The 21,126-nt window shown below is 42.5% G+C and overlaps 1 protein-coding gene across 4 annotated transcripts in view; it reads right to left on the bottom strand.

Moving 5' to 3' along the window:
* The window catches only part of INVS (inversin), a 167,720-nt gene that overhangs the window by 16,442 nt on the left and 130,152 nt on the right, over nt 1–21,126 (bottom strand). For all 4 annotated transcript variants that reach the window (XM_003785169.3, XM_023510471.1, XM_023510472.1 and 1 more), the window contains exons 11-13: nt 19,585–19,691; nt 14,398–14,610; nt 631–914 (exon numbers count right to left, since the gene is read on the bottom strand). In XM_003785169.3, coding sequence (XP_003785217.1) covers nt 631–914; nt 14,398–14,610; nt 19,585–19,691 — 604 coding nt within the window. The remainder of the gene's footprint in view (nt 1–630; nt 915–14,397; nt 14,611–19,584; nt 19,692–21,126) is intronic.

Below are 21,126 nucleotides of genomic sequence, written 5' to 3'. Positions count from 1 at the left end.
GTTAGGGAAGAACATTCTTTTTTTTTTTTCTGAGACAAAGAGTTTATGTCGCCCTCAGGAGAGTGCCATGGCGTCACAGTGCACAGCAACCTCAAACTCTTGGGCTTAAGCGATTCTCTTGCCTGAGCCTCTCAAGTAGCTGGGACTATAGGCGCCCGCCATAACGTCCGGCTATTTTTTGTTGCAGTTGTCATTGTTGTGTAGTTGGCCTGGCTGGGTTTGAACCTGCCAGCCTCAGTGTACGTGGCTGTCACTGTAACCACTGTGCTACGGGCGCTGAGCCAGGAAGAACATTCTGAGGACCACTAATCTGAATGACAGAGGACTTCTCATGGAAACTACAAAAACCAGAAGGACGTGGCACAGTATTTGACAAGTGCTAAAAGAAAAGCACTACCAAGCATGAAAGAGGCACACTCAAACTATAAATCCATCAAGATGGGAGGCTAAGAAGTGTTGAAGTAATTCACAGAATAAGAAGAAAAAGAGAGGAAAACAGAGATCACCTCACAAAATGGCAGACTTAAACACTAACATAATAATTACCCCACATGTAAGTGGTCTAAATACACCAATCAAAACAGCCCCTAGTCCACGATCGGCATCAGACAGCAAAGGCAAAACACCTACCATTTGGCTTTCTGGACCTTGTTCCCTGCGAGTCTGAGGCAACACCCTGCTCCTTTTGGGGATCCCTGCCTAGAGACCCTCCTGGAGACCCTCGGCAGTCTTCCGGCCCAGGGCTGGGGGCAGTGTTGTCAGCAGGAGGCTGCTTGATGGGGGTCCAGCTCTGCCTGCGGGGCTCATCCTGGGTGCTGGGCAGCCTGGGAAGGGCTGGGGCTCTGCAGGCTTCTGGGCTCCACCTTCCTTTCTGCTGTTCTGCCTCCTTTCGCTTGTTTTCTTCCTCCCGCTTTCTGGAAGCAAAGCCGAAGAGGAAGAGGAAAAAATTAAAAGAGTATCACTTGCTCAAGTGATGCTGAGAGAGGTTTAAATTTTAAGAAAAACTACCACATCACAGGAGGTATTTGGAAATTTGCATTTTCTAGGAGCAGTCTTTTCTCTAGATAAAATAAAAACCAGCCTTTTTATACCAGGCCTTATAGCTCAAAAGATGGTGGACATGAAAAGAATATTATGGATTAATCTCTGCACCGCGAAGACACACATGACGGATAACCAGGCAACATTTTTGTGTAAAATATAACACATTCCCAAGGGTGTGTGTCATTCCTCGAGCTACCTGGGACTCTATGCTTTTTTCTCTTGTTCTAGAAAGCATATCAGAATGTAACTGAGAGTGACAGCTGTAGGGATAACGTTGACTCTGATTTATTTAAAAAGCCCAATGGCAAACCTTAATGATAACATAAAAAAATACTTGTAGCTCTTTCGCATCCTCACTTCCAAGAAGACAAAGAAAAGAAGGAACAATGTAATTCCCCAAAGCGCCGTGACCATGTGCAGCCTATTCACTGCAGGAACTGTGCCAAGGCGTGTGTAAAGACACAGCTGTCAGGAAGTTCATCATTCAGAGCACAGTGGAGTGTCTTCCATGCCGATGTGCTTCCCAAGCTCTGTGTCAAGCTAGATAACTATGTGAGTTGTGCCATCCACAGCAAGGTCGTCAGGAACTGTTCTTGAGAAGCCCGCAAGGACTGAACATCCCAACCCAGATTTAGACCTGGGGTTGCTGTCCGATGACCTCCATCAAAACCCATGTAGGGAGTTGAGTCCTTGAGGACTGAAGGAAAACTATCCTTTAGGAAAAAATAAAATGGGCCAGAATCCTAGCACTCTGGGGGGCTGAGATGGGTGGATTGCCCTGAGCTCAGAGGTTTGAGACCAGCCTGAGCCAGAGCGAGACCTCTGTCTCTAAAAAATAGCTGGTCATTGTGGTGAGCACCTGTACTTCCAGGTACTTGGGAAGCTGAGGCAAGAGGATTGCTTGAGCCCGAGAGTTTGAGGTTGCTGTGAGTTATGACCATAGCACTCTACCAGGAATGACAATGACAGGCTCTGTCTCAAAAATAAATAAAATAGTTCAAACCTGGCCCCAGCCAAAAACTGCAATAAATAAATAAATAAAAATAAAAATAAAATAAAACAAAATGGAAATTGCAACGATGATATTGAGAGCTTTAGTTGAGTCAAATCTTTTCTCTTTACAGAGAGGGCCAAAAGGTAGGATGATTTTCAAAAATCATACACAAGCAGCTGGTGGCTGGGCTGTTAACCCCTGGGTAGTAACAGAAGAGGGCAGAGCAGGAGGGCAGGTCTAGAGATAAGTAGCAGCAGGAGGCAGATGGCCCAGAGAGGCCTGAGCAGCCTGAGGATGAAGAGGCTGAGTTAAGGGCAAGATTTGTTTGACCAAGGCCATTCATTTGTAGGAATTTTCAAAGGAAATTCCTTGGAAGGAGGACAAAAAACCCTTATTTTCTGAGATTCTCCTTTGCTGGGCACTGAGGATACAGAAATCAGAACCCACCAAGTCCGGCATATGGGGCCAGCGCTCTACTCCTTTGAGCCACAGATGCCACCCCAGAACAGAGCTTCTTATACACAATATATATATTTGGTACGCAGGTGATTGATTCTCAGATTCTCAGTTACTACTCAGGAAGAGAATCTGGAAGCCATTTAAAGGTTCAGTTTAAAATAGAATGATTAGGGCAGTGCTTGTGGCTCAGTGGGTAGGGCGCCAGCCCCATATACTGAGGGTGGTGGGTTCTAACCTGGACCTGGCCAAACTGCAAGAAAAAAACAGCCAGGCGTTGTGGTGGGCGCCTGTAGACCCAGCTACTGGGGAGGCTGAGGAAAGAGAATCGCCTAAGGCCAAGAGCTGGAGGTTGCTGTGAGCTATGATGCCACGCACGCTACTGAGGGTGACAAAGTGAGACTCTGTCTCTAAAAAAATGAAGTAAAATAAAATAGAATGATTAAAGATATGGCAGAGAGAACCCTTTGCTGGGAAGTATAAGAAGTTTTCTAGTCCTGCTACAGCCAATAACTACTGAAGGACCTCGAATGAGTCACTTGCCTGTCAGAGATTGCTTCTGGATCGAAAAGTGTTAATTCTGGCTTGACTTAGGGGTCTGTTTTGGAAACCAGTTATCTTTACAAAATTTAGGATTCCTTTTGTAATGAGATGGAGAGGTTTTGTGGTAGTAGCTGGCTGGGATCAGAGTCCCTGTAGTGGAGGGGGACCTTGTTTAGATAAACACTTCAAAAAGCTTAGGGATAGGACTGAGGTATGGTAGAAGGTGAGACCTCAGGGCCTGGCTAGTGACTGGGTTCTGAGGCTCCAGAGAAAAGGGCTTCTTCGAAGGAGACAAATTTGTAGCTTCCACACCTGAGAGAGGAGATAAAGGATCAAGGGGGAGAGAAAGGAGAGGGAAGGAAGAGAGGACAAGAGACAGAGCAGGGCCCGGGCAAAGAGAATCCTCCTGTGCTGAATAACAGAGAAGGACTTCAGGGCCACGTGAATGGGCTGAATCACCGGATTACCTCGGCAGTTACCAATTCTAATTTGCCAAGTCTGGGGTGGGACTCGAGATTCTGCATTTCTAACAAGCAGAATCAGATTATTCAGGTGTCACTGGTCCTCTGACCACACCCCAAATAGCCAGGGTTAAGAGAACAGTTAGCTAGACAGTTAGGGGATACGAAATCTATGATATGAAATGGGATTCTTCTCAATGACACCAACTTTTTGTGAGGTCCACTAAGCTCATTTTTTAAATAAACAACCTGATAAATATCAGACACAGAAGCAAGAATCCAGACTTCCACAGACTACAGAGTCACAGACGATGCATCTCAAGGGACAGGGAAGACCCTCTGACAGATATCTGGGTTATACTTTAATTTAAAATCTTATCAACTCATTAAATTCCCCTCTGACAGTCTTTCTTCCCACTGATCTGGGGACAAGCTAGCTGGTGTAGCAGTTTTCCATGGAGTCCCATCACAGAGGACATGGCAGGTGGGTCATGCTAGCTCCTGTATGGCTCCAGTGTTTTTTTTTTTTGAGACAGAGCCTCAAGCTGTCCCCCTGGGTAGAGTGCCGTGGCATTATAGCTCACCTCCAACTCCTGGGCTCAAGCGAGTCTCCTGCCTCCGCCTCCCAAGTAGCTGGGACCACAGGCGCCCGCCACAGCGCCCGGCTATTTTTTGGTTGCAGCCGTCATTGTTGTTTGGCAGGTCTGGGCTGGGGATTCGAACCCGCCAGCTTAGGTGTACGTGGCTGGCGCCTTAGCCGGTTGAGCTATAGGCGCCGAGCCCAATGTTTTTATTTGACTCTGGTTTTGTTACATAGTTCCCATCTGCTGACACCTGGGCCTGTTGCACCGCAATCTACAGGCTGGCCGGACAACCTGGCGTCTCAGTGCCTGAGTGCCACGAGGATGTGAGCAGGTGCTGTATCAGTGCATCTGTCTGGAAGAAGGCTGCTTTTCAGATGAGGTGGAAGCACCTGGGCAGCTGAAGGGCTGCTAATTGATGTAATAGCTCTGCTCCTGGCACGCAGCACTGACAACAGAGCTGCTTTAAGACAAAGATACTGGCCCTTCAGACAGACACACGCATGTGGCTGTCTGAGTTGGCATCTACATGGATCTCATTACCATGAAGAGGGGCTCTGAGGTCATAAATCAGACTTTGTTATTTGAGCAGTCATGTCCCTTCATTTCAGGAAACTAAACAGCCTTCCTTTTCAATTCCAAGGCACTATATAGTCATCCGTTGGACAAATCTTGTCACTGTAGACCTTTCTGGGCCTCCAACAAAGGAAGCCACCAGTCAAACAGGGGACCTAGCCCTTTAGAGAGATCAACATGTCTAGAAAGCAAGTGGGCTCTGCCTTCTGGAGATTTCTTTGGAGGAAGAGGTTTATAGGGAGGTGATTTTTCATTTTGGTAGAACTAAGTAGAATTAGGAAAAAGAATGTAACCATCTGAATATGTAATTAGACTTATGAGCATATGAATAGAATTACTGTTTTTTTTAACTGATGCATTTTGCATTAAAAATCATCTTCCAGGGTAGGAGCCACACTTGTCATTTTAGCAGTAGGCCAAGGGGCGTGAGAAACGGAGTTGGGGTCCAGATATGGGAAGTCCAAGTATGTATCAACTCTGGAATGGGCACAGCTTCTGGTGTTGCGTTGGATCTTATGGAAACTCAGAAATTCTCATCTGAGAACTACATACATGAACTCAATGATCTCAATGACAGAACATTCTCTATTCAGATGTGCCATCGGCAGCTTACATTCCAGTCTCCCCTGGATGTTCTGCTGGGAATCTATAACAGTAAAAGAAGAACATCCAGAAAAAATACCAGACTTAAAAGTAATGGTGGAGAAGAAATTTTTGGTTTTATAGAATAAGAATTCTGATGCAGACTTTCAAAATAATAAAACATTTGTACAGTTTAAACAACAGCTGAAAGAACTAAAGAAGCAATGTCAGTCAATGCTCTACTTTGGTTTGGATTTTTTAAATTAGGGAACTGACTTGATAAACAATCCCAGAAAAATGATTTTATAAAGTTTGCTTGTCTGCTTGGATTGAACAACAACAACAAAAAAACCCAACAAAAAAACATCTTCCAGGTGATACATGGCCCACAATTATGAAGTTCTTCAGAGCTGCGGTTCTGGATGTAATAATAGTGATGACTGGGGAAAAAAAAAATCAAATGGTATTAGAACCGGAAATTATGTGTAACCTGAATCCTCTGGGATGCTGAAGTGGGTTAGATCCTTTGAGTTCAGGGACCAGCCTGAGCAAGAGAAAGAGACACCCACCATCTCTACTAAAAACAGAACAATCAGGGAGGCCTTGGGGCAGGCGCCTGTAGTCCTAGCTACTCACAAGGCTGAGGCAAGAGGATCCTTTGAGCCCAAGAGTTTGAGGTTGCTGTGAGCTATGATTACACAGCACTCTATGCAGGTCAACAGAGTGAGGCTCTGTCTCATAAAAAAAGTTTGAAGAAATTTCAGTTTATTGAGGGTGACATCCTTATTTGGTAGAAAAGGAAACTAAGGCAAGAGGTAAGTGAATTACCTAAGGCTACATGGTAAACTACAGACAAAGCCAACATAGAACTCAGCTGCTTTAACTCTCCCGGTAAAAGTCATCTCAATAGCTGTTATTTTTAAAAATTTCATTTAATCTGTTTCCATCACTTAGAAAATAATTTGGGTCATATGTAGAAATTAGGTATATCTCATCAAAGTAACCACTTACAACATTTAAAAACTAGCTTTCAATGTAGCATTTAATCCTTAATTCTTATACTCATTAGTTGTCCCCAACTTTAAGTGTTCTTTTCTAAGTTATTATGGGATGTTGAAGATCTTTACTCTTTAAGGTGGACTACATTCTAAACTTGACCTATTTTACATGTAAAGTTTAGTAAATAGGTTGGGCAAGGTAATCCTAGCACTCTTGTGGGCTGAGACGGGAGGGCTGCTTGTGCTCAGGAGTTCAAGACAGGCCTGAGCAAAAGTGAGACCCACCTCTACTAAAAATAGAAAAAATTAGCTGGGCAGGCATCTGTAGTCCCAACTACTCGGGAGGCTGAGGCAGGAGGATCATTTGAACCCAGGAGTCTGAGGTTGCTGTGAGTTAGAATGATGCCATGGCCCTCTAGGCTGAGCAACAGAGTGAGATGCAGCTCCAACCAACATCATGATTCTCATCTCATGAGAGACCCTGAACCGGAAATGCACAGATAAGCTGCTCCCAAATTCCTGACCCACAAAAACTGTGAGATAGTAAATGCTGAGTATTGTTTTAAGCTGACTTCTAGGGGTAATTTGTAATGTAGCAAAAGGTAACTAAGACGGAATGAATCATGAGGGGGCTATTACAATAATTTCCTATACATTCATAAAACATTCACCTAATACTCTGTAATGTAATGCTTAAAATCCACATTATTCAAACTGGGGCCCCAGTTTCTTATGGGTATGTTTTTGGTTCCCAGAAACAAGTGAGTCATCACGTGTTTGGCTAGGCTTCCCTATCTCTTCCAAACAAGAAATAAGGTATTTACCTGAAGTTTGCTCTTCTCAATATTCTCTAAATCTGGCAGGAGTAAGAATCGTAAACAGCTTGGGCCTAAGAGTTTTAGAGAATCACGTTCAAGTACAGTGGTGAACTCCTTTGTTCTTAGGTTTCTCCTTAATCACAACATAGAACTTTTGTAACTTGCTCATGACCAATATGCAGAAAGTTGGAAAACCAAATGCACAAAGGTATGTGTGAGAGTGCTGTGAGGGTAAGTGGTACACGAATGTACGTTGAGTAAGGCAAACAAGCTAAAGCAGTGCACTCAGAGAAATTCCTAACAAAAGACTAAAGGAGATTGAAGAGAGTTCGGGTCCAACCCTTCTATTTGACAGATGGGGAAACTAAGGCCTAGAATGATCAGTGGCTTATGTAAGGTCTTAGACTCACTGTAGAAACAATTACTGAACAGCTATTTATTAAATGTGTACCATGTTCCAAACACTCTATGGCTGTGGTCCTCCCAACCCCCATGGCTGTTAGGAACAGGGCCGCAGTGCAGGAGTGAGTGGCAGGTGAGTGAGCAGAGCCTCATTTGTGTTTACAGGTGATCCTCTGGCTCCAGTCATTGCTTGAAGTCCTCCTGTCAGAATGGCAGCGGCATTAGATTCTCACAGGACCATGACCCCTACTGTAAACTGTGCATGGGGAAGGGTCTAGGTTGCAAGCTCCATATAAGAATCTAATGCCTGATGATCTGAGGTGGAGCTGAAATGCACTTGAATCATCCTGAAATGCACTTGAATCATCCCTGGCTCATGGAAAAATTATCTTCTATGAAATCAGTCCCTGGTACCAAAAAGGTTGGGGACCGCTGCTCTAAGGCTCTAAGGTATATACCACACCACCCTTGCTCACAAGAAACTGACAATTGGCTTGGTGCCTGTGGCTCAAGTGGCTAAGGCGCCAGCCACATATACCTAAGGTGGCGGGTTCAAATCCAGCCTGGGCCCGCCAAACAACAATGACGGCTGCAACCAAAAAATAGCTGGGTGTTGTGGTGGGCGCCTGTGTCCCAGCTACTTGGGAGGCTGAGGCAGGAGATTCGCTTGAGCCCAGGAGCTGGAGGTTGCTGTGAGCTGTGATGCCATGGCACTCTGCCCAGGGGGACAGCTTGAGGCTCTGTCTCAAAAAAAAAAAAAAAAAAAAAAAAAGAAACTGACAATTACTGGTAGTTTCAGATGTGATGAGTGTCAAAAGAGGTGCCTACCCAGAGCCGTGGGAGGATGGGGGCGGTCTACCCAGAGCTGTGGGAGGAGAGAGGCAGTCATTAATCAAACTGGAAGAGGCAAGGTCTATATGCGGAGAATGAGAGAGGAGTGACGTGAAAGATTATTTCAGACAGAGGAAAGAGCACTCATGAGCAAAGTTGTGCAACCTAGCTCACACAGAATCTCTGACTCAGAAGAAATCTTTACGTTGATTTTAAAATTCCTTATATAACATCCCAGAGAGATGATAATTCAACTTCTGCTGGAACGTTTACAGTGAGAGGAAACCTTACCTCATGAGATGGGCAAGGTTTAGCTCTAACCTTTTCTGTTGGTGTTGCCTGGTATCTAGGGTCTGTCAGTTTCTGTCTCTTCATTGTGGCTGAATAACGAAGTAACATAGTGTTACTTAGCATGTCTCTCAGAGTTAACTTACCAAGTACAGTGACATGTACACACATGGTAACATGTGGTCTTCAACTTCCTCCCCAGGGGATGTGCTTTAGACCTCTGACTTACAGAATGTTACAGCTGAGAAGGACCTCAGATATCATTTAGTCCAGTGGTTTTTAAATTTTTATCCATTCTCATGGATCCCCTTTGAGGATATGATAAAAAATCTCTCTCTATATATTCCTGACACACAAATGCTGCATACAGGTGGCATATTCAGGGTATTCAGGGCGCCTGAACCCCATCCTGGATTAAGAAACTTTCTTTTTGGCTCGGTGCCTGTGGCTCAAGTGGCTAAGCCGCCAGCCACATAGACCTGAGCTGGCGGGTTTGAATCTAGCCCAGGCCCGCCAAACAACAATGATGGCTGCAACCAAAAAATAGCTGGGCGTTGTGGCAGGAGCCTGTAATCCCAGCTACTTGGGAGGTGGAGGTAGGAGAATTGCTTGAGCCCAGGAGTTGGAGGTTGCTGTGAGCTGTGATGCCACAGCACTCTATCCAGGGCGACAGCTTGAGGCTCTAACAAAACAAAACAAAAAAACAACAAAACTTTCTTTTCATGTTACTGATAAAAAACTAAGGCTCAGAAAAGTAGAATAGCATGAAGTAGAGCCATGGAAGAAAGTGCCCCTGGTCAGATACTTTGTAAGCAGAAGAGTTAGACCTGTGGATCAACCCTGAAAACGGCACTGACAACCTGGTGACATTTGGGGAGCAGGCTGTGCCAGGGCAGTTAGGAAGCAAAGAGGAGACCCAAATGGGGGTGGGAGGGAGCAGGAGCACTTTCTTTACTTGTCTGAAAGGTGGTTTCTAGAAAAGGATTTAGACTTTCCTCTTGGGCTTCAAAGAGTAGCTTCAAGACCAAAAGGTAGAAAATAACTTTTGTCAGACAGAACCCTCCATGAATGGAATGTGCTGTCCTCAGAGGCACAGAATTCCCTGTTACTTGACTACGGACTCAGAACAACCTTTTGCAGAAGAGATTGTAGCACAGCAAAAGTCTGAATGGGAGTTACTTGATAATGTAACTCTAAGAGACACATGTGATCACCTATGCTAGCCAGAAAGAAATTCGGGTCTCCCAGAAAGCATGGCAAACGAAGAAAGGAAAATAGTCCCTTTCTAAGAGTAGAATGTGAACGTTTTAAAACAATAACTAAGAAAATGACATGAAGGCTGTGTTAACCAGTTTGATGGAAGTGTTTTGGATTGTGTGTGAAAACCCCACACTGTTCCCCAGAAGTGCATTAATGTACATAGTTATCATTCAATTAAAAAAAAAAAAGAAAAAGAAAATAGTCCAGGATGGCTGAGACATCAATTGAGCATGAGGGAGAGGGAGGGCCATGGTAGTGTAGAGAAACGAGGCTTGGAGATATACGTGGAAGTGAATGTCAAAGGGTGTAGCCTAGTGTCATGGCTGGTATTCAAAAACAAGGGCTTATATAGAGTTGTGGCAAAGAGGAATGAAAGTTAAAAGACATTTGAAATTAAGAATTAAAAAAAAAAAAAAAGAATTCATGCAATCTATGGTGGCAACACCAGGAAGGAGATACAGAGACCAGAAGAGAGACAGACTCTGGTGATGAGCTGTGGATTTCACATTGTGAGTCTGAATGGACAACAGGACATTTGAACAGAAGTGTCCAGTGGTCAAAACTGGTGGCAAGTGGCAAAAGGACACAAAGTGGAAATGGCCCAGTAGGCAACTGAGATAGGGATTAGGGTTCTAGGAGGACAAGGTGAGAGACAAATCAGGGGTCATCTGTAGGGATGAACTAATTTAAACTTCAAGAGTTTAAGAGTTTAAGGATGCATTTTCCAGAGAAAAAAGTATAGCAGGAGTAGACTCCTAAGGAGTTCACCTTCAGGGCCGACTTCAGTGTGGAGATGATATAATTAAAAAGATGTTCAGGGAGAGTCAGAGAGATAGAGGAGAGCTGAGATTGGAGTGAAGTAAGAACCGGCAGAAAGGAAGCTTCAAGGCTGAAGGCTGATCAGCATAAATACGGTCTTCTCGGTGTGCATTCAACTGTATGATTTGGCAGGAAAATTATAGTAATGTTCATTTCAGTAACAACACATGTAGTGCAGTGTGAGTTAGGAAGTGCTCTTAAATGGATGATGGCTATTTCTTAAATAGTGTTTTCTAAAATACCTGCCTTAGAAAATATGACTACAACTTTTCTCTCTCCCAGTTTATCAGTAAATTAGAAATGCCTTTCAGTTTCCTAAGTTCCTTTCACATCTTCCCTTTAAGGAAGGTGACTTCTGCCGTCCCTACATGGTAAACTGGGGAGGCAGACTGAGGGGACACGCTGTGCCTGGGTCACCTCACTCCGTCGTGTGCAGCAAGCACTGAGTGTAGCATGCCGATTTGTTTCTTAAAGCAAAATTAAACACGGACTCAGATTTTAAAAAATAACTTTTGAGAAATAAAATTAAAGCAAATTCCATCAGTTTCTCTGCCACTTAAATATTTTTCTTGGGGGCTCAGCACCCATAGCACAGTGGTTAGGGCACCAGCCATAAGCACCAAGGCTGGCTGGCGGGTTTGAACCTGGCACAGGCCTGCTAAACAACAATGACAATAAGAAAAAAATAGCCAGGCGTTGTGCTGGATGCCTGTAGTCCCAGCTGCGTGGGAGACTAAGGCAAAAGAATCACTTAAGCCCAACAGTTTGAGATTGCTGTGAACTGTGACGCCACAGAACTCTACCCAGAGAGACATAGTGAGACTCTGTCTCAAAAAAAAATTTTTTTTCCCCCTTGGGGACTTATACTGTAATGACTATAGGAAAAGTGATGGTTAAACCATAAAAACCTTATTTATTCCTAATAACATTCAACAAAGGAAAGATTGTAATTGAAATAAAATAAAGGAGATTACAGTTTTTCCACTTTGGCAATTTAAAAACACTATCACAAGTCAGCATGGCTCCCATTTAACAAGGTTTCTAAAAATTAACTTCGGAAACCAAGAACACAGAGGCCCTGTCTTCCATAGCAGTGAAGCTGATTAGGATAAGAACTAGAGAGGGGTTTGGACTAGATGTTTCCTAGATCGCTTTGTTGCTTCAAACCCCGTGGAGTAGGAATCCCAGAAGTCCATTTTAGGGAAAAAGTATGTAAACAAACCACTATGCTATTTGGGCATGTCACTATTTTAAACCCCTTCCCCTATAAAGGAAATCTTACAAATAGGGTCTTAGTTCCCAGCTCAAAGCTGACTACATAGTACCCCAGTCCAAACTCAGTCTCAGGCAGAAGACTCTGGGAGCAGCAAAGGCAAAGAAGAGGAGGAAGGGTCTGTAGGTCGCACTAGGCGAAGCCTTGGGGGGTCTCTGCAGAACTGCCGGGTGCCTAGAAATCAACTAGTCTCATTTGTCATGTTTTTCAGATGAAGAAATTAAGGCCCAAAGAGAAATGCTGTGTTCAAGTCATCACAAATACGTTTTAGAGGCTGGGTTTGAATCCAGGTCTCTGTCCACTCTGCCACATCCTGCTATTCTGCTGGAAAGGAGAAGGAGGACCCTAGGGGCCCCCTCTTTCTAATAAGGAGGTAGAATGTGTTTGGATTACTACATTCCTTTTGGGGGGACATACAAAGTTAGTCAGGGTGCCTTTGTAGAGTGCCACCTCATATTTAGGCAGATATGACTTCAAATCCCAAAAATAGATTCTCATACATTAAATTGGAGTTTACAGAAATATCAGCAAAAGGAAATACAACACTCTGTACCTTCCAGAGAATATTTACTTGCAACTCAGGATAATTTTTCATGTGCATTACCTACTTAGAGTTGTCACTCACACGCAGGAAACTTTTATAAGAAGGCTGGGAAAAGAGGTGTGTAGTGACTTTTAGGTTAATGCTAGATTATTTGTCAAAAGTGAAGAGAAGAGAGCCTTATTAAGACAACAGTACAAGGGCTGGGTGCAGTGGCTCCTAGCACTCCAGGAGGCCTAGGCAGGAAGATTACTTGAAGGCAGGAATTCAGATCCAGCCTGAGCAAGATTGAGACCTCTGTCTCTACAGAAAAATAGAATACGTAGCTGGGCATCACGGTGTGTGCCTGTAGCCCCAGCTACGTGGGAGGCTAAGGCAGGAAAACTGCTTGAGCTCAGGAGGTTGAGGTTGCAGTGAGGTATGACAATGCCAGTGGCATCATGGTATGTGCCCATAGTCCCAGCCTCTTGGGAGGCTAAGGCAGGAGGATCACCTGAGCCCCAGGATGTTGAGATGTTGAGGTTATAGTGAGCTATGATAATGCCATTGTACTCTAGCCAGGGTGACGACAGAGTGAGACTCTGTCTCAAAAAAGAAAGGGTACAAGATAATACTTCCTAGTATGCCATCTATTTCAGTAGCTTCAAAGTCACAGAAAATGATGTGTTTCTGTCAATCTTATGTACTGAAGGCTAACATTATGGCTAGTATTCCAATACATGGTGGTATCTATCTTGCCTCTTATTTTTACTTCTAGTGGCTGTTTATTACACTTATGCTTTCCCTTTGTGGGCAAGATGTAGAAAGATTTAAGAGCTGGAAGAACTGGAGATTTGGAAACATTTAGCATACGGTCAGGAAGTTATCCTTCAAGAATCTGCCTGTCCACATCTTTATCACTGGAGGTTTTATATCTGTATTGCGACTGAAAATTCTTTTTCCTCAACATAGGTATTGAAGAAACTAAAGTATACTCTAAAATAAATAATTTATGTGAAATAATCACAATGTGTAATAAGCACAAAATGGCTATTTCGTGTATTTTGTATCATTGTCCAAACAAACACGAAGTCTCTAAAGTGGGGATTTTGCTTTTTCAGACACCATTTTCTCCCTAGGCGTTAGCCAAGAGTTTTGTATGTGTAATAGGTATTCAGTCACTATTTACAGAATAAATTATTTAATGCAGATTTATTAAGAAATGGGAGGAGGAGAGCAAGTAATTTATACAAGATGGTTGTTATTAAATTTTTTTTTTTTTTTTTTTTGAGACAGAGCCTTAAGCTGTCCCCCTAGGTAGAGTGCCATGGCTTCACTGCTCACAGCAACCTCCAACTCGTGGGCTCAAGCGAGTCTCCTGCCTCTGCCTCCCAAGTAGCTGGGACCACAGGCGCCTGCCACAACGCCCGGCTATTTTTTTGGTTGCAGCCGTCATTGTTGTTTGGCGGGCCGGGCTGGATTCGAACCCGCCACCTTAGGTGTATGTGGCTGGCGCCTTAGCTGCTTGAGCCACAGGCACCGAGCCGGTTGTTATTAAATTAAAACTAAACTTAGGTTGGTCCAGTGAAAGTAGGCTAGATATTGGCTTGTTTCTTTTGGAAAGGCAGGGAAGGGGAAAAGAGAGGTTATCTCTCTAGCTTACTGGAGGAGGCAATCCTGCCCCCAACTCCTTGCCATGGGTGGGGGTGGCAGTGCTTTGTCTCTGGGCTGAAACATCAGCGACGGATCTAGAGGAACAGCCACCAAGGAGGGGCTAGGGCTTCTTTATCCTGCACTGCAGCCTCAGGCCTTCTGAGACGAGGGTGCTGAGCAGAAGGGGAGAGGTGACCCAGATGTAGGGAGCAAAAGTAATTCCGATTCTTTCCTCTCTTGACCACCCCTATCCCACACCCCCTTCCACCCTGACTCAATCTCCACAGCTCAAACTTACTTGGCAGCCGCATCTTTTCTCAGCTGTTCATGCTTCATGAGGAGATTTTTCCGGTCTCTGAAAGCTTTTCTGACCTTGTACCCTTTGTAGACAGCTTGGATTTTGAAGGCAGCAATGTCTTGTATGGCCGCGATGGACAGGGCGCCGTGCTCCAACATGAACTGGATCACTTCATGGCGCTCACCAAGCAGAGCATAATCAAGGGGTGTGTATCTGAAGCAGAAGGAAGATTTGTTTTGTAGAGTTTTGGAATGCAACTCAAGGCACAGTTAACCTGGCAATATTATTATGCAGCAGAAGGAAACTTCATTCTAAGGTGTGGGATCTTTCCCAGGGAAAGCCATCTTCTCTATACCAGGGCTGTTCCTCTTTCCTCTGACAGGCATAAAATAAGGTTGCACACAGCTGGGGGTCAGGTGTTTTATTCTGCTACCCATGTCAATTCCTGAGTTTGGCTCACTGGCTCACAAATCTGGGCTATTGGGAACATTACTTTATACAAACGTTATTTTCAGAATTCAAATTGCTAACAGTACCAAAATTAAAGCCAAAAAAAAAAAAAAATTGCCCCTAATTCTACCTTCCAACAATGAGAATGATGACTGTTACCTCATACACAACTTATCTGATGTTTCTAAGCCCCAGCTTTCCTCATCTTTTAAATAAGATAATACGTCTCACACTTTGAATGAGGAGAAAATGGAATATAAATGTAAAGAGAAGGGCATTGTACCTGGCACAAAGGAAGCGGCTAATAAACGTTAGCATTGCTTCTTGGTTTGGTTATCATAAATATCGTTTCCACGGGACCCACTAGTATTTATTTATGACCACTTAACGACTGCCACTCCTGCTGATTCCTCCTGGGGTGACTGTGACTAGTCCAGTGCAACAGAGGTGTTGGGGAAATAATCAGGTGATTGATGAGGTGGAAAAAATGATGATTACAGGGATGCATGATTAAACACAGAAAATCATCCAATGGTTACGGAAATGATCTCTGTTTAAAGCTCACTTAACAGTTGGGGTAAGACATAAAAGAAAGAGACTTTGCATGTAAGGGAGGTTTGTCTTTTGAGTAAAGAAACCCTGAGTTTGGAAGGAAGCCCCAGATGCTGAAATTAAGGAACCTTCATATTAGGGCAGCTCAATTTGCCACTCAGGAACCAGAGGTTATAAATAGAGGTGCCTATATAAACTTTAAAACATTATTATAAGTGGATAACATTTTGTAAATTCAGAAGAATTAAAAAATTTTTTTTACTATATATTCCACAACATCTTTTATAACTGTACTTTCTCTGGTGGAAAAAGTTATCATAAAGCCATCAAAAAACCAATAGTAGAGTTAAATTGAATTTTAGAGGTCATTTAGTTCAGCAGCTTCATTTTATAAATGAATAAGCAAACCCGGAAGGGTTAGGCAACTTGCCAAAGCAACTGGTTTCTACAGAATGTAGATTAGAAGTCAGATCATGTTTCCCAGTTCTACAATCCTCTACAACACATGTAGCAATTATTGACTATGTTTCTTATAGAATAAAACTGTTTTCTAAAATCAATGTACAAACAACATATATATTTAGTAAGCTTGATAACTGTTCCATAATTATTGATATATTTACATAGTATATAAATGGGATTATCGAAATGTGGCTTATGAAATAAAATGTAAGGTAAACTATGCCTTTACCTCCAAATATGACAAAAGGAATAACACGTTGCATATTATACCCCAAAGAATGCTAGAGTGGGAGTCAGAGGCCCTGTGTGACCCTGAGCATTCCCTTAACTTGTCTGAGCTTCTGTATCCTCATCTGTAGAAGTGGTGAGGAAGAACGGAAGAACTAGGTCTCTCAGGCCACTTCTGGGTTGAAAATTGCGTCTTAATTTTTTAAATTATATTTAAAAAGCCTATTTTTATTACCAGAAACTTCCAACATTAAAGGGTAGAGAGCTGGGTGCAGTGGCTCACGTCTACAATCCCAGCAGTCTGGAGCTGAGGCAGAGGGTCTCTTGAGGTCAGGAGTTTGAGACCAACCTAAGCCAGAGTGAGACACTGTTTCTAATCAAACAAAAAATTAGTTAGGTGTGATGCCATATACCTATAGTTACAGTTACTTGGGAGGCTCAGGGAAGAGAATCTCTTGAGCCCAGGAATTTGAGGTTGCTGTGAGTTATAATGACACCACTGTACTCTTAAGATACCCAGGGTGACAGAGTGAGACGCTGCCTCAAAAAATAAATAAATAAATAAATAAATAAAAAACAGAGAGAGAGACTATAGTGTAATATTCCTCTAGACACTCACTACCCTAATTTAATAACTTTTTGCTACATTTGCTTCATCTAACATCTTCCTTTTTATCTTTGCTAAAGTATTTTACAGCAAATCTCAGAACTCCTATCACTTAATCTCTGTCCATTTTAGTATTCACCTATAAATATTATGAGCCTAGTCACAATGTCATTGTTATACCAACAAAATTAACAGGAATTCCTTAGTAAAACCTAATGCCCAGTTTATAATAAAATTTCTTGGGTTCTCTCCAAAAAAATTTTTTTTTTTTTTCTTTTTGGAGACAGAGCCTCAAGCTGTTCCCCTGGGTAGAGTGCTGTGGCATCACAGCTCACAGCAACCTCCAACTCCTGGACTCAAGTGAGTCTTTTGCCTCAGCCTCCCAAGTAGCTGGGACTATAGGCGCCCGCCACAATGCCCGGTTATTTTTGGTTGCAGCCATCATTGTTGTTTGGCGGGCCCGGGCTGGATTTGAACCCTCCACCTTAGGTGTATGTGGCTGGCGCCTTAGCCACTTGAGACACAGGCGCCGAGCCCAAAAAATGTTTTGTAGTTGGTTTATTCAAATCAGGATTCTCAATTTTTGATTCAAAGAGACACAACATCTAACAAGGTTTAAAGATTAAAGTCCTTATCTAGTGTTTAAGCAACAGACCACACTGTGACTATTACTACTGAATCTTTCTTCATCCTAAATTCAATATAGAAACATTCGAATGCTGTAGAATATTCCCATTGATGTGAGAGTGGGCCTGTCAGTTATTAACTGAAAGTCAGCATTAGGTGGTATAAATTATGTCTATGCAGTGTACATCGACTGGTTAGCATCAAAGCCTGAGAAGTAAAAATTATCACAACAGTGATGGTAACCAGCCAGGAAGCAACACAGATGGAGACAAAAGGTAAGATGCAATTGGACTTGCCATGCGGGAATGGTCTGAGGGGATGAGCAGAATGCCTGAACTGGAATGCCAATAAATGTAAAAGGAAGTGCTAAGTCCTGACATTTGTCCATCAAGGTGCATTGCTGATGAATCACTAAGGAAGATTGGAATATTGTCACTGTCTCTTTTTATCTATAGGTTGGCAATACAGTTAGGTGGATTTTTCCTTCCGCCTTCTGGTCTATAGTCAACATATGTTTATTCTAGGAAGGAGTGAACAGTTAGGTCTGAAATTCAAGCTTAGCATAAAAATGGAAATGGAAATTACAAAAAGAATTTTTTCATTGTTTTCTTAAAAAAATAGCAGTCAGGCAGTAAATGTTTCTTTATAGAAGCAAATGAGCACTAATTCTTAGGAGTCTTAATTTTTCCCTTCTGAGTTTTTCTTTTGTTGTTGTTGTTTCTGTTTTTGAGTTTCAAAGGACAATATCTCCATCTCTTTTTGCTGATGAGAAAAGATTCTGAAAGAAGTGGGAAGATGTTGGTCTGTAAAGAAGGAGGTCTCTTCTTCTGAGATCGTAGCTAACCTAGAGAACTCATTCCTTCTCTATAAGGTTTCCTGCATGCTAATAAAAAGGGATAATATGATAGTAGGGCCCACTTCAGAACACTCATAAACAGTGAAAAGTAACACACAGACCTGGACCAGGGGGAGCTCAGGTATAAAATCTGATTACGAACCTTGTTACCTACAGATTGCTAGAAAAATCTTCCTAAATCCAGGACCACCAAGAATCTCTCTTGCTTCACATTGTGTCTGGTCATTTTTATTGGACCCGGGTTCCTGGGCAACAACCCCAGTGTAACTCTATGGACCTTTTATTTAAGGAATCTATGTTGGGGTGAAGCCTGTGGCTCAGTGAGTAGGGCGCTGGCCCCATATACCAAGGGTGGCAAGTTCGAATCCAGCCCCATACAAACTGCAAAAGAAAAAAAGCTGGGATTGTGGTGGGTGCCTGTAGTCCCAGCTACTCGGGAGGCTGAGGCAAGAGAATCACCTAAAGCTGGAGGTTGCTGTGAGCTGTGATGCCATGAAACTCTACTGAGGGCAACAAAGTGAGATTAAAGGAGTAGGGTGCCGGGCCCATATAGCAGAAGTGACGAGTTCAAACCCAGCCCTGGCCAAAAACTGCAAAAAAAACCCAAACCCAAAACTAAAACAAAAAACAAAGAATCTATGTTTAAGGTCTGGCATAGTGGCTCATGCCTATAATCATAGCACTCTGGGAGGCTGCAGTGGTGGATTGCCCTGAGCTCACAGGTTCAAGGCCAGCCTGAGCAAGAGTGAGACCCTGTCATTAAAAAAAACATAGCTGGGCACTGTGGCAGGCGCCTGTAGTCTGAGCTACTTGGGAGGCTGAGGCAAGACAGTCACTTGAGACCAAGAGTTTGAGGTTGCCACGAGCTATGCCACCACAGCACTCTACCAAGGGTAACAAAATGAGACTGTCTCAAAAAAAAAAGAAAAAGAAAAAGAAAAAGAAATCTGTGTTTAGATTAACCCTGAAGCTTTAGCTTCTCCCTATGTTTTCATGCTACATAGTGATACCTCTCTTTCACTACCTGATATCTTCTCCATCAAGAGAAACCTCTTAAATACAAAACATGTTCTGCTGGCCTAACCAAATTCCTGGTCCTAGTCAGTCAGAACTTCACTGACCTTCTGCTAGCCACAAGCCAGAAAAAGGTCTAAAGTTTCCTCATCTGCAAAATGTGAGCTTGTCCTCTGTAATATCTAAAGTTCTGAATAGCTATAAATCCCATGAATCTAAATCAACATTTTAAGGAAATTTTGCTTATTGTTTCTGGTTCAGGAATTACTTAGTGTTTCCTTATGAATATACCTATAATTTATAATTTAATATTTAAACTTCAGATTTTTTTCAATCTAGCAGACAGGTTGTGAGATGAACACTGTTATACTATTTCTTATCAATAGCTTACCTCTCCTCATTGTTTTCCATCTGATTAGGGAAAGCAGCAAAGTCTAGTAGTAATTTAATGGCATCAAGGTATCCATTGTTACAGGACCAGTGCAAAGCTGTTCTTCCCTGCAGGAATGAACAAAAATCAAGTACATCTGGAATAAGTATTTTTGGACATATGTTTATTTGTGCTAACTCAAAAATATAAGCAATTCTCTCCTCAAATTAATTACAAAAAGGGGAAATATTAAGGCTACAGTAGAGAAAACGGGTGGCATCTTAATCAAGTGATCATGGCTAATGATGTTAAGTCGCATCATGTCTCCAGAGGTGACACCCGGAGAAGGATTCAACATAACTTATGACCAAAAATATAAAACATGAAGCTTATTATGATAAGACATAAGACAAACTCAAATTGAGTCAAATTCTATAAAATAAATGGCCTGATTCTTGAAAAATTTCACCGTCATGAAAGATAAAGGGATAAAGCATTACTAGAAATAAAGAGGGATATTCTATAGTGTTCAAGGAGTTAAAGAGGAAAATACCACAATCCTAAATCTGTACACGTGTAGTAACAGCTTATAAATATATAGGACAAAAATTGACAAAAGGGAAGATAGTCAATCTATAATCATAGTTGGAGAGTTTAACCCATCTTTTATAACAGTTGATAGAACAAACAAAAAGAGCAGTACACTTATAGAAGACCTACACACACAGTTGAGAAACTGGCCCCAGAGGACAGACACAGAACACTGCAGCCAACAACTTGGGCAAAGCAGAATGGCAGCATTTGTCAAAATTGATCATAAAGAAAGTATCAAAAAAATGCACTCCCCTGTAAAAACCTCCACATCCTAATCCCTGGTGCCCATGAAGATGTTACATGGAAAAGGATAGTTAAGGTAGAGTTAAGGTTGCTAATCAGATGACCTTAAGATGGGGGCAATTATCCTGGATTATCCAGGTAGGCCTGATACATAGGATATTACAAAGGTTTTGATATGCACAAAAATCAAGAACCATAAAATCTTCCTGGACAGAAACAAATGAAGCCCTCTCAGCAATTCTGATAAACTGAGCAAGTTAAAACTTGCGCGCGTCAATCAGAAAGGATACTGTGGACTGTGTTTCTAGAAAGTGAAATAATCAACTATAACACAGTTTGTCTCAAAACTTTTGTAGTGACCCACATATGATCACAAAGATCCTTATAAGGGAAAGAAGGAAGATTGAGTGTCAGAAGGATATAGCAAGAAGACTCAATCAACCATTGTAACTGGACCATGAGCCGAGGAATGTGAGCAGCCTCTGGAAGCTGGAAAAGTCAAGGAAATGAATTCTCCTTTAATGCCTCCCAAGACTATTTTGCGCTTCTGATACCCATTAGCAGTAAGATAACAAATTTGTGTTGCTCTCAGCCACTGTTTGTTATAGCAGCAAGAGGAAACTAATACAATTTTTTTTTTTTTTTTGAGACAGAGTCTCAAGCTGTCCCCCTGGGTAGAGTGCCATGGCTTCACTGCTCACAGCAACCTCCAACTTCTGGGCTCAA

This window comes from Otolemur garnettii, unplaced genomic scaffold, assembly GCF_000181295.1.
Source record: "Otolemur garnettii isolate 467f Iridium unplaced genomic scaffold, OtoGar3 scaffold00014, whole genome shotgun sequence".
Classification (NCBI taxonomy): domain Eukaryota; kingdom Metazoa; phylum Chordata; class Mammalia; order Primates; family Galagidae; genus Otolemur; species Otolemur garnettii.
Note: the sequence above shows the minus strand (reverse complement) of the source record. Positions and strands in the feature narration are given on the sequence as shown.